This window comes from Puma concolor, chromosome B4 (genome assembly GCF_028749965.1).
Source record: "Puma concolor isolate L17-30 chromosome B4, mPumCon1.1.hap2, whole genome shotgun sequence".
NCBI classification, from domain to species: domain Eukaryota; kingdom Metazoa; phylum Chordata; class Mammalia; order Carnivora; family Felidae; genus Puma; species Puma concolor.
The window spans coordinates 81,238,562-81,252,820 of NC_141673.1; the positions used below are offsets into that span (position 1 = coordinate 81,238,562).

Sequence of the window (14,259 nt, forward strand, 5' to 3'; positions counted from 1 at the left end):
GGGATGCAGTAATGTCCATGGTCCTTCCACCTCTGATGTCCACAGTTAACACTCTTCTCTTTCTTCCAGTTAGCCAAATTTGACACAAGTTTTCAAAGCTGACTTACCATTTTCTGAACTCCTGTTTTACTCTACGATTCTTCTCTGAAACTACTCTCTTACGGTGCTCACCAATGCTCTCCGTTTTGTTAAATCCAAATAACAATTTTTTCTTTTTTTAATCCTTACTTATCTTGATGTAGAAGTGACATTTTACATACTTGACTATTTCTGTTTTCCTTTTCTTGGTCTGCATAACAGCATGCTGCTCTTATTTCTACTTATATGGCTGACTCTATTCAGTTCTTTATAACTTCCTTCTTTCTCTGGGTTTTAAATTTTGGACTTTCAGTGCTCAGACCTTGCATCTCTTGTTACTCTATACTCTCCTCTGAGGTGATTATACATAACAATAATTTCTGTGGTTACCATTACCATCTGTTTGCTGAAAAAAAGAAATAAACTATATTAGCATCTTCAGGTCTCCTTTCTCCTCTGAGCTGTGAGGTAGATTTAGTTGCCTACTTACCTTATTTGAATATATCACAGGCATCTCAAACTATACCAGAGAAACAGTACCACTTTCCATGTTGTTTCTGAATCACTACTCTAGGAGTTCCCAACATGGCCTCCTTCTGTATTATCCACACCAAACATATATCCTGATTCCATCTCCTATTTCTAGAATTTGTCTATTTCTTTCCTTTAAACTATTACTACTACTCTATTTCTGCCACTCACTATCTTTTACATAGACTTTGGACACACTCTATTCTTTCCTTGCCTCTAGGCTTTGTTGCCTCTAATTTCCCCCAAATTAATGTAAGTTAGCATTATATCATACCTACACTCAAAATTTCAATGTTTCCATCCTTACCTGTAGAATAAAATTCAGACTCACAATTCAGAATATTAGACATCCTTCAAGCTAATTTTAAAAGTAGTTTATTGTTAAAAAACTCCTGACATGGAAATACTGTCTATATACTCATAGTAATTTAATGCATCCCACCTTGCCTTATTGGTAATAAGTAATATTTTTCTTACGTGACTGTAAATATTTTAAGACAAAATCATCGTCATCCTTCATGTTCCACCCCTGGCACAGAGATTTGCAAATATTAAACTTTTCAGATACTTGCTTTACTAAATTTAAATTTAAATCCAGATCTCAAAAGTTAGTGCTATATATTTACTTGCTGGCATATGTATATTTAATATCACGGACATACTATTTAGAAGAGGTATTTCAAAGTTGACTTTAAAAATCATGTGTCTTTTAAAATATTTTTTAATGTTTATTTATTTTTAAGAGAGAGAGAGAGAGGGAGACAGAGAGAGAAAGTGGGGGAGGGGCAGAGAGAGAAGGAGACACAGAATCCAAAGCAGGCTCCAGGCTCTGAGCGGTAAGCACGGAGCCCGATGTGGGGCTCGATCTCACGGACCGGGAGATCATAACCTGAGCTGAAGTTGGACACTTAACCGACTGAGCTGCCCCAAAAACATAGATCTTTATAAATACATACATACACACATATACACACACATATATATATACACACATGCTCATACGTTATTTGTGAGGATACCTATTAAATACCAAGAGTTTATTAGTATCCCAACATATATTCTTTCTTAACAATTAATAATCTACAATATTTCAATGTCATTCTATTCCTAAATTTAACAATAATAGGAACAGCAATATCCTAACTTTAACAGGAAAAACAAGAAAGAAAAAAACTCTTTGATTTTTCTGTAATGAGGTTTTATGCAAAAAAGTAGATTGACTATACTATACTATGAACTCAGTTTTTAAATTCCACTTACTTACAAAGAAAACCATTATTACAGATAGAAATACCTTTGCAGCAGATAATAAAGCCTCTTTATTTCTTTGCCTTTCTTCCTCCAAACATTTTTCCAATATTACCTGTAAACGATAAGACAGTTGGGTAGACAGTGAATGTATTATTTGAGGTAATTATTTGAGGTAATAGAACACGTTCTTTCTACACTCTGAGCAAACTTAAAGTATTACCTTCTGTTCTTGAGACTGTTGAATCAAAGCTTCCTTTATCTTTTCTTTTAACAGTTCCTTCTCTGTATCTAGCATTTCAAGGAGCCTCTGATGCTATAAGGAAAGATAAATGGATTATGATTATGGTTCGGAGACCAATAATCTATCATCAAGGAGTACAGCTTGTGGAATCCATTTGTCTGGTTCTACTGAAGTAGTCACTAGAGGAAACAATGGGAAGATTGCTAAAATGAAGGCATACAAGCCAAAAAAACCCCACTGAATTCACCTTTCTTCAATTGGCCAAGAGATCTTTTTGTGGCTCCAAACTCAACAAAGTACATGATATGAGATCTAACTTAGGCACAACTACTCCAAACTGGAAAATAAATCAGAAAAGTATTAAATATCTTTCATCAAAATTAAATTTAGAAAAATTACTCACTAAAATTATTAGTTTGCAGCAAAAGAAGCAATCAGATAAGAACTGATATTTGTTTGATGAACAACTATCATATTATTTCTGTTTCTAGTAAAGCACTAAAAGAAATTGAAAAATTATTGTACTTCAAGATTTTACCATAGATTCAGAAAATAAATCAATAAAAACAGTCAAAGGAATTTATGTGGTAGCTAATGTAACAATACACAGAAGCCATACATTTACTTTTATTCCAATGTGCTAGTGAAAAAGCATACACAACCATCAGCCAGTTATCATGGAGTAGGCACTCAGAGTTTGAAGTTTTCTAAGAAAATTGAACCTTTGTATCCTCAGTATCTTCAATATAGAGAAGCCAGATACTTGTTCTGGAACAGTACTTTTAGGAGGAAACACAACCCCAAAGAAAAATACATATGCCTACTCACACAGATTTCTCATTCAGTTACTACAGGCAAATAAGAATACTTTTTCTGATTTCTCTGATTTTGAAGCCTCCTTAAAATATGAACTTACTTGAACACCCAATATTTTATAATGTCTTTCGAAGTTGTCTGATGTAAAGTATTTTTTAAGGAGGCAGTTTACTTGGAGACGAAGTCACCAAAATAGTTATGCCTGGGAAGATAATCTATTATTCTTATTTTTAATTATAATGTTACTTTTTACCTTTATTTTTCAAGAAAATAAGAAAAATCACAAGATGTGTTTTTTCATTAAAAACAAATCCAAACTGTGATATTAATCATGGCATGCCTATGAGAAATTATTGGTACCATATGAATTCGTGAAAATCAGTAGACTTAGCACATGCTACGTCATAACTGAGACTTTAATTCTGTATTCTATGTAAAGTCTAGATGCACACAAAATGTCACTGAATCAGAAAAAAAAATCTAATCCTATTTAAAATACACACACAAGAAAAAAGTTAAAAAATCTTATACCAGGTAAACAATTAGACTTAAAAATGATAAAATGATTATTAGTTAGACTTAAGTAATTAGACTTCAAAATGATACAATTCTCATATGAGACCAAAAAATATTGAATTTAGGCTTTGGGGGTAGGGGTAAACATAACCAAATAGAACCAATAAAAACTATTAGGATTAAACTACAAAATAAACTTTTCAGAGCTAATAATAACTTTGAAAATTATTTCTTCTTAAAAAGAATTGTTATGTTAATAAGTCAGACTAATGGAAATCATTAAGTAATTAATTGTAAGTAAGCCAAGTTTCTCTAGTGGTCTAAGAACTAGTACATTAGCTAAAATGACAATGCACTGTTTAGAAAATTCATTTCTAAACTCTATTTCTTAATTCTGATAGTACACTATAATGGAAGACTATTTTTGAGCTTTCTTCTATAAGAATAAACCCTAAATTACCATTGGAAAGAAGCATCCTACATAAAATATAATTACTGAGAAAATATAATTGAGAAAATATAATTGAGAAATTATACTTGAGAAAATATAATTAAGTTACTGACTTATAAATATAGGTAACAGTAGTTAACATTTTTGGAGCTTTTTTAAGATGTCAGGCGTTGTTAAAGGGGCTTTGTATGTGGCTTTATCACATTAAATCCATAACAAACTAAGTCAGGCAATATTCTTTCTTGTTTCAGATGAGTGATCAGAGACTTCAGAGAAGCTAAGTAAATTGCCAGGTCTCTAATGAATCACTTCAGCAATAATCTTATCTGTGTACTCATTATCAACAGTAATAATTACCTACTAGCTAAAAGTGGCCTCAGTAGTACCTAGATGTTACCTAAAACTAAAAGCTACAAGTTGTAAAAGTTATTACAAGTTATGTGTCAGATAAGGCCTCACTTGCATTTGACCAATCTATGCTTCTGATTTTGTTCTTTTCAGAATAATATTAAATAAGACAGTTTATTGAATAAATACTAATTAATATTAGGGAGATGATTCAGAAAAATGCTAAATGACATCTTTAAACCCTAAAATTAAACACAGTTAATTTGTAAAATTAAGCTAATCGAGAACAATATAAAGATGCATCTTTGGGAACTTGTACAATTTTGGCCTTATGAAATATTCCTAGGAATGGTACTGGCTGGTTGATAATTGAGCATGGTTTATATTTTGAGGCATGCCCTCACACTGTATTCCAGAAAAACAATAGTAGGGCAAAGGATAAGGCAGATTCTCTTTGAAAACAGAATCATGGACTGGATGAGCAACTAACCAAGAAACTATTCCACTGTTGGAACAGAGACATCAGCAGTATTTGGTATCTGCTATGGGTCAACCATTGCTGCTTATCTCATCATACTCCCTTTTTGAAAAATGGGAATTTTAGTTGCATCTTTTCTGTTCTCTTCTTTTTGAATGTACTGATTATAACTTTTTGGAGCGAGGAGGGTAGGGGCAAGGGCTCTGCTCTAGAGTTCCTTTTCTGTTTGTTTGAGTCGGTAATTTTCTCATTTAAGACATTTCTCCAATGTTTGGTAGTCTTTTTCAGTTCATGCATACTAAAATTTCAGACACAAAAAAGCTGGTAAGAAATTCTGTGTATGTGGGCAAGTTTCACAGTAGGTACAAAAAAGCTGGCTTTTTCCTGGTTGTGGTGGCAATTCCCAAATGTCATGTCTATACACATTCTCTTGGGCTGCTCTTTTGGCCTCGAAAAAAAAAAAAAAAATTCCCCAATCTTCTCACTGGTGCTGTAAGGCAAATAAATATGCAGCATTCTAGGAGTGATATGAGCAAAGGGGATGGGGGTGAAAAGCTCATTGTAAAATGGATTTTGATTTGATCTCCCAGTTTTTAGTCCCTGCCTTACTCCTCTTTATGTGGTCAGAGTATCATGTACGATCACTCCTTTGTCTTGCTAGGGTGTACAGTAATTATCTGAATTAAGAATGATAGGCCGCAGGGTGACTTTCAACCATTCCTTCAGCTTTGCACCTGGTGCCCTTATTTCCTGAGGCACTCTTGGGATTTGCAGGAAAGAGCAGCCTGCCTCATATGAACTTCAGCTTAATGGACTAAGCTTACAATGTTTTAGCCTCTACTAAGTCCATGATACTGCCTACCTCTTACCTTTGCTAGTTTCTTTATTGTTTTTTGTTTGTTTGTTTGGGTCCCCTTTAGTGTCATTTTAGTGATTTTTTGAGGGGAGAGACATACAGAAAGGTAGAAGAGATGAGTATATTTAATTTACCATACTTATCTAGATTTAGGACCACTTTTAAAAAAACACTTAATCACATCTTATCTTTTGACTGAACATTATGTGTCAAGCACTGTGTTAAGAACTTTAAAGTATTAGTGGGAATCCTCACAACAACCCAGAAATGTCTTACCACTTACATTTCACAGATTTTCGAAATGAGTTTCAGAGTGGTAATATAAATTGCTTACATTCATAGGACTAATTAACAGTTAAAACTGAGACTGGGACCCATTAAGGGCTGAATACAAAATCATAGACTTTACACTAGATTCTCTAGAATCAACATACAACTAAGGGCTCTTTCTCTTCCATCTCTATGGACTGTTTCTTTGACTTCCTGGGTTTCAGTCATACATTCATACTAATCACCTAGCCTTATAATTTATAAGAAAAAAATGCAGAATTATAGTTATGTTTTGGTCCTGGTTCCCCCTCCCCCCACATCTGGCCCCTTAAGGGAAGGTAACAGAGATGGCAAGACCATAGAAACTAGAAGGGAAGAGGAAAACACTCATCCTTGAGGAATAATTTTTTTTTTAAGCAAGACTGTAGGATATTTAGGTACGTGAGACTCTTCCACTGGAATGCCAAGAAATATACACAATGAGCCAAAAACTTTGCTCAGGAATCAATGCCTATATCAGCTAGCACATTTTTCTCTTTTTAAAGACACATACACTTTCAGGGAGCCTTTTCTGAAAGAATAGATTAATTTATTAGTTGCCAATTATAAAGACTGCATTATATATTTCTGTAAGACGAAAAAAAGGTATTCTTCAGTTCCATTTATATTTTGGGGACATCTCCCTGGGAGGCAATATATCTCATTAGAACTAACATGGACACTGCAGTCTTGTTTCCATAGTGTAGTGGTTATCATGTTTGCCTCAAACATGGGCGCTGGAATCAGACAGATCTGGAGTCAGTCACCAGTTCTTCACTTAAGGAAGGTACAACTTAAAGTTTTCTAAGCTTCTGTTTTATTTCCTTTATTATGTAAGAAAGGCTACTGTAAGTCAGGCTAATAATGCCAACCTCACAGTTGTGAGAATTAAATGAAGTAATGTAGGTAATACATCTGGTACTCAAAAAAGGTTAACTAGACTTCCTGTCAAGCAGTGCATAAGATAATACAGTTCATTTAGGAAAAAAAAATTTTTTTGCATAAAGAAGAAAATATTGGTTGCTACTTAAAAGTAAAGGCCTAAGAAGGAACATCCATACCCTTTTTCAATAATAATTTTGAAAATACCTTTCACTGAATTATAGTGTTAACTTTGTAATCCATGCCAATTTCATTTCAGTGGATATTACTAAATAGTAGACCTTATAATCAGGAATAAAGGCCATTCCTGTCATAGAATACTTGAATCTGGGGAAAAGGCTATCCAAGACTACAAGCAGTAGTTTTAAACATCTATTTTGAAACTTTTCAAAATCTTTCTTTTTTCAATATAAATTAAGATTGCAATGCATTTTTGTTCTCAACATGACTGCTGTCTTTCCTGTTTCTAGACTTGCCCTCTAGAATAAGTCCTCTCTGTAAAATCTGACCATGACCATTCAACTATACTTTGAACATAATGGATAATAGCACCAACTATGGATCACAGGACACAAAAAAACAGATTCAAATACTAGCTCTCCTTGCTAGTTCTACTCTAGTAACGTGGTCTTTGACACATTTTTTAAACCTGAAATTCAGTACTGATCTTCTGAAAAATGAGGATTAGCATCCACTTTATAGAGTTGTTCTGATGATTGATCAAATATATCAAATGTTTTATATAGCACCACACCTATTGTCAGCGTTCATAATTTTTACTTATTAGAGTTATGAACGATTTTTTTAAATTTTATTTTATATATAGAGAGTACAAGCAGGGAAGAGGGGTAGAAGAAGAGAGAGAACCTTAAGCAGGCTCCACACTCAGTACAAAGTGTGACATGGGGTTTGATCCCATGACCCTGGGATCGTGTCCTGAGCTGAAATCAAGAGTCAGATGCTCAACTGACAGCCATCCAGGCACCCCAAATTATGAACTTCTATAGAAAATTTGAGCCAAATGTCTATCAAGTGATAAATGGATAAAGAAGGTGTGATTGATACACACACACACACACACACACACACACACACATACACATGCAATGCAATATTACTTGGAAATGAAAAAGAATGAAATGTTGCCATCTGCAACAACATAGATGGAACTGGAGGAGTGTACTATGCTAAGCGAAGAAAGTCAGAGAAAGACAAATACATGACTTCGCTCATAGATGGAATTTAAGAAACAAAACAGATGAACGTAGGGGAAGGAATAGAAAACTAGGATAAAAACAGAGAGGGAGGCAAACCATAAGAGACTCTTAAATACAGAGAACAAACTGAGGGTTGCTGGAGGGAAATTTCCCCTCACCCCAGCCCTGATAACCTCTAATCTACTTTCTGTCTCTGAATTTACTTATTCTAGATATTTCATATAAGTGGAATCAAATAGTAGTCACCTTTTGGTTTGGGTAATTTCACTTAAAATAATGTTTGCAAGCCTCGTGCATGTTGTAGTATGTATCTGAACATCATTCCTGTTTATGGCTGAATAATATTCTATAGTGTGAATATACTACTTTCATTTTATTTATTCATTTGTTGATGGACACTTGGGTTGTTTTCAACTCTTGACTATTTTGAATATGCTATGATATTCATGAGTAAAAAATGTATTTGAGTCCCTGTTTTCAATTCTTTTGAATATATACCTATGTGCAGAACTGCTTGGTCATATAATAATTTATGTTTAATTTTTTGATGCACCACCAAACTGTTTTCTACAGTTACCCCACCAGTTTATCTTTCAACAAGCAATGTGCAAGGGTTCCAATTTCTCCTTATCCTCTACAACATGTTACTTTCTTTTTTTTTCCTTCTTATGATAGTCAGCTTAGTAATTGTGAAATGGTATCTCATTGTGATGCTTTTTCCATTTGTCTAAGCATGTTGAACATCTTTACAAGTGCTACTTCTACTTTTGATACTGTACTACTCCTTTCCAACTATTACTAGCATTATCTGCACAAAAAGGAAGTGGTTATAGCTCTTTCTGCAGTCTTTATAGGACTGTAGTATAAAGTGCACTGGACTTGAGGTTTGTTCACTGTCTGAGATGCTGCCAAAAGTAGGGATGCCTTTCCTCTCTGGGCCAGAGGTTATTTCAGTTAATTACAGCAAACCAGAAATTATAATGTTAAGAAACAGCTTAGCCCAAAAGATTTCAGCCTTCCTTTATTCTATCTAAAATAAAGTATGAAATATATCTGGGGATTATTTGTATTACTCCTGCATTCTACCTCAATACAGAATTCCTTAATTGTCCAAAAGTTCCAGCATCCTAGAAATGGCTCTCCAGCATCCAGCATCAGAGGCAAAATTGAGCCAATTGGCAACATCCAATCATAAGACTTGTGTCTAAATATTTATAACTTCAGAGGAACATTCAACAGAATTTGCAATACATGCCCTTATAGCATTTTAAAAGGCATTATGAAAATTAATTGAAATCTGTATCAGGAAATCTCACCCAAGAACAGTGAAGAGTTGATGACATTTTGCTTATCTAAAATATTCTACTGATTGATTCTTAAAATTATATTGAAATTTTAGTGTTTTTTTCTTTAGGATATTGGAAAAATAAATGCAAACTACACAGTTCCATTAATCTTACAGAGTAGATGCTTAATGCAAGAATCTCAAGGACAGTTCTTTGAAATTTAGCCTAAAGCATAAAGACATTCAGAAATAGATTGTTTTTTCCTCCTCTTGGAAGGAGTTCTTCCAAGTGAAAAATGTTTGATGCAGACTCAAATATAAATATGGAGGTTATGTGGTTTTTACATGGTTCCTCTAAAAAATATTTAAACCTCTCTTTTTTCTTGGAATGTGAGTCACAAGAGATACTGTAAAAAGATTTAATCACAATCATACATGGACAGTTTTTTGCATGTTAAATTATAGACTAAGCAATCATGAAAGCTCATATTCAGGTATACGGTTATCCATCACAGGTCCAAAAAACTTCACATAATTTCATGTGTGGTGTATGTATATGTAGCATATTATTACGTAATTAAAACTCAACAAGCGTCATCTTACACTTTCTATAAAGTACATTGAATAAGATCAAGTGGTCTAGTAGGTTTTTAAAGCACAAGCTCATATATGCCTCCATTTAACACGACTTTAAAGACACTAAATAAATTTAATAAATGTCTTAATGTAAAGTGAGTTGCAGACATTTCACCCATTCATGGGCCAACACATTAAATATTGTTTAGAGGGGCACCTGGGTAGCTGAGTTGGTTAAGCGTCTAACTCTTGATTTCAGCACAGGTCATGATCTCATGGTTCATGGGTTGGAGCCCTGTGGTGGGCTCTGCGCTGACAGGCAGAGTCTGCTTGGGATTCTCTCTCCTCCTCTCTCTGCCCCTTCCCTGCTCTCTCTCTCAAAACAAATCAACATTTTAAAAACTATGTTGTTTAGAAAGAAAACCTAAAACAAACTGATATTAAATCTACTCAAAACAGTTACCACAAGCCCAATAATATCAATTAACTTCTTAAAATAAATAAAATAAAACTATAAGCTACACTAGACTTATTTCACTGAAATAGGCTTATTTCTAATAGGCATGAAAAATATAAGCAAATTAGTTATTCCTCTTAAATTGAGTGATACATCAGCATAAAAAAAAAAGGTAAGACTAGTTTATATTTCCATAATGAGGTTTCTTTATTTGGATAGTGTATATTTTATTAAATGGAAAATTAGGATATGTCCCAATCCTAAGTTTAAATAGAATATTTCTGCTTCAACCATTTTCAAGTGAAATACCCTCTGAAAATACATTTCAACCCTATCATTCCTTCCACTTACCTAAGCACAATAAAATAAGCTTGTTTCAATATAATAGTGCCTTTCAAATTGACATCTGAAATAAGTGACCCATGTATATAAGACAACGCCCTTAGCAAAAAAGCATAACGCAACTGCTGTAGTACTTTCAGGAACCAATTTAATAGCATACTAACTGTCCTTAAGTCTGGTCTGTGCTTCCCATTCTTAAAATTTATTATCAGAAAATACTATGTACTTACCTCTCAATTTTTCATGCTTGTCGATTTTATAACTCCATTTTTGTACCCTGCACAGTAATATCCCTAAACTAGTTAGAATCAGACTTAAAAAAAAAAAAGTTGACAAAGGAATATTCTAATTTATTACAGAATGGGGATCTGCCAGACAAAAATTAGTTTCAGGAGCACAGCTCCTACTGTTTACATTGTGTTTCCTGTGTCGAAAATTGTTTCATCCATTTTTTTTATGTGTGTGTGTGTAAACGTACATACACACACACAAGTAATACACACATATATATATTATACATATAAAATAGCAGAAAAAGGAAAGTACTGACATAAATGATAAAGGCATATGTTTCATAAAACAAATACAATTATGATAATATGGAAATCATTAAACTTGCTGAAATGGATGAGGTATTGCCCTTAATTGGATATTCAATGAACTAAGGACAGTCTATATAAGGTCTCTAATACTGAAATAATATAACTGAGAGATCTGTCTATAAAGGTAAGGTGTAATTACTGATGTCATAGTTTTTAGATGTCTTGGGAATGAAAACCCTTATACTGGGTAAGTTTATTAATCAGTGTTAGCATATTTTCAAAAAGACATCCGGTACAAAAGTAGGAGAATGCTTATAATGCAAAAGAATAAAAACGGTATGTATGAAGATGTATATGGCAAAATTCCTTATAAAAGTGTAAAACCCAAAACATTTAAAATGTCCAAAAAAAAGGGGTACAATACAAGAAATGGTAGTATGTCAACTAAAAGGAGTATCATGATCATTAAGCATAATAAAACTATGCATAAATAATAGAATTATGTTTATAAAATACAATCATTTGAAGAAAAAACATAAGATTATTTAAAGCCATCATCATTATTATAAAGATGTAATAATATATATATTTGAATAAATATTGAAAGGGACGAGAACAGTAAAAAGAACATTGCTTTACTGGGAAACTGGTAAATGAATATTATTCTTTTCTAAATTTAGTATCAGTCTAGTTAAAGACAAAGAATAACTTCTTTTTTTTAATGTTTTTATTTATTTTTGAAGGAGAGACAGAGCATGAGCGGGGAGGAGCAGAGAGAGAGGGAGACATAGAATTTGAAGCAGGCTCCAGGCTCTAAACTGTAAGCACAAAGCCCGATGTGGGGCTCGAACTCATGAACTGTGAGATCATGACCTGAGCTGAAGTCGGACGTTTAACTGACTGAGCCACCCAGGCGCCCCAAAGAATAGAACTTCTTTAAATGGCAGCAGGAATATGATTTGATACATAGGGGGAAAATGGTGGAAAAGACTAAGATGTGCATAAAATATTTGATAATAATTAATTAATCTAACATTTGTTTGCCTACATTTTAGAAAACAAATTAAAACCCGTGAAAATGAAGAATTTTTCACAAGCAATTTACTCTTTTTTGTTAAATTTTATAAGGTAAAGAAAAACACAGGCATACGGGAAGTCTTGATTATGTAAATTTTGTGGGTAAATATTTAATGTTAACTGTCAAATCTGTCCCTATTGGCCTATAGTATAATATCAGCAATTTGAAACTCAAAACCTTCCATAATCTAACCCTAATATATTCTTTTCCAATCTAATTTATCTTCAAAGTCATTTCAACATGTTAAGAACCAACTTATTTTCTTCTACAATTAAAAAGAGTTTTGTGGATCTAAGAAAATATATAAAGAGCTGTGCATTTTTAGGTAGAATCTTTATTAAGGTGATGAGTATTTTAAACTACTAGATAGGAAGAAAGTACACATGCTTCCTAGAAGTATTTTATTAACATGTTTTTTTATAGAACATCTTAGATTTTTACCATGAGATGTGTGGTTTGAGAAGTTGTGGTTTAAACCACTATTGTCTTGACAGGCTATTTACTGATTTTAGCAATTTTATTTATATTTGTTTGTTTATTTTTTAGAGAGACAGTAAGTGTGAACAGAGGAGAGGAACAGAAAGAAGGGGAGGGAGGGAGGAAAGTGGGGGGAGGGGAGGGAGGGAGGGAGGGAGGGAGAGAGGGAGAGAGAGAGAGAGAGAGAGAGAGAGAGAGAGAGAGAGAGAGAAGCCTTCCATACTCAGTGCAAAGCCTGACACGGAGCTTGATCCCATGACTCTTGGATCATGACCTGACCTGAAATCAAGAGTCGGACACTCAACTTACTGAGCCATCCAGACACACCCTCATTTTAGCAATTTTAAAATAATTATGAATGTAATTATTAACGCTCATTAATAACATTTATATAATGCTTATGTTTACATAAAACAAAGAGGTAAATAAAAAGTGAACGTTATACTTTTCTGGTTACATGACAAAATATACCATGGAAGACCCAGTACAGAAGTGTTGTATAAAAAATACAAAACATCTCTTTAAATATTACTAAGTTGATAAGTAAGAAGGCAAAACTGATAAAAAGCACAAATTCAAGGAGGTAAACAAGCTCTGGATACAGACTGTTCTTAGGAAATCTAAACAATGCTAAAATACTTGAGTTTTGTTTAAAATGAACCATGCTTAAAAACAGAAACAAAACCCAGGGGCTGAAAGGGGAAAGTTAGGAGACTTGTTTGTATAAAGCTACAATGCCTGAAAGGTAACACACTAAGTAGGTAGGCTAGAAAAAACCCACACAGCAAAGACAAGGTGAAAGATTTTTGTTTTGAGTTAGGGGTGCAGGGGGAAAGGGGAGGTTCCCTGATAATGCATAATCACATGCTACTCATGCTACTTCCTTTGCAGATTTGGGATAAAAATTCCTATGCACCCTGTATCTCAAAAATCCCCAATTAAAACTTTACCTTGAAGGACTATCAGAAGCAAAGCAATTCTTCCATGGAAGAACAGACCTTAAACCTAAGCATCAAAGAATTATCAAAATTAAAATTCCAATAAAGATGATCTCACAAACATAAAACACAAAATACCCAAGAAAACAAGCTACCATGAATGTGAGAAGAAAGCTGTGCAGAATCAGACCTTAAAACAGCAGACACCAGAACGAGTCAATATAAATTATGCAAAAAGTACATTTAATGTATTTTTTAAAGTGCAAAAAAGTATGAGTAAGAGATAAGACACCATAAAAATGAACATGTACATGGGAAAAATAATATAAAATATGGAAACTAAATACACATAAAATGAAAATTAAAGCTCAATGTTTGGCTTAAACTTCAGTTTAGGCAGAAAAGTATGAACAGGAAGGAAGACCTGTAAAGAGATTATACAAAATGAAGAATATAAACAACAAAATTAAAAATGTGCTACAGAAGTATGAGAGACACTGAATAGAGATCAAGAAAGTTTAGAGGTGCCTGGTGGCTCAGTTGATTGAGCATCAGACTCTTGATTTTGGCTCAGGTCATGATCCCAGGGT

At 33.6% G+C, this 14,259-nt stretch overlaps 1 protein-coding gene across 27 annotated transcripts in view; it reads right to left on the reverse strand.

Annotated features, from left to right (window-relative positions):
- Positions 1 to 14,259, reverse strand: part of CCDC91 (coiled-coil domain containing 91) — a 362,057-nt gene that overhangs the window by 89,758 nt on the left and 258,040 nt on the right. For all 27 annotated transcript variants that reach the window (XM_086713753.1, XM_086713739.1, XM_086713733.1 and 24 more), the window contains 2 exons: positions 2,081 to 2,173; positions 1,904 to 1,972 (listed from right to left, as the gene is read on the reverse strand). In XM_086713753.1, coding sequence (XP_086569879.1) covers positions 1,904 to 1,972; positions 2,081 to 2,173 — 162 coding nt within the window. The remainder of the gene's footprint in view (positions 1 to 1,903; positions 1,973 to 2,080; positions 2,174 to 14,259) is intronic.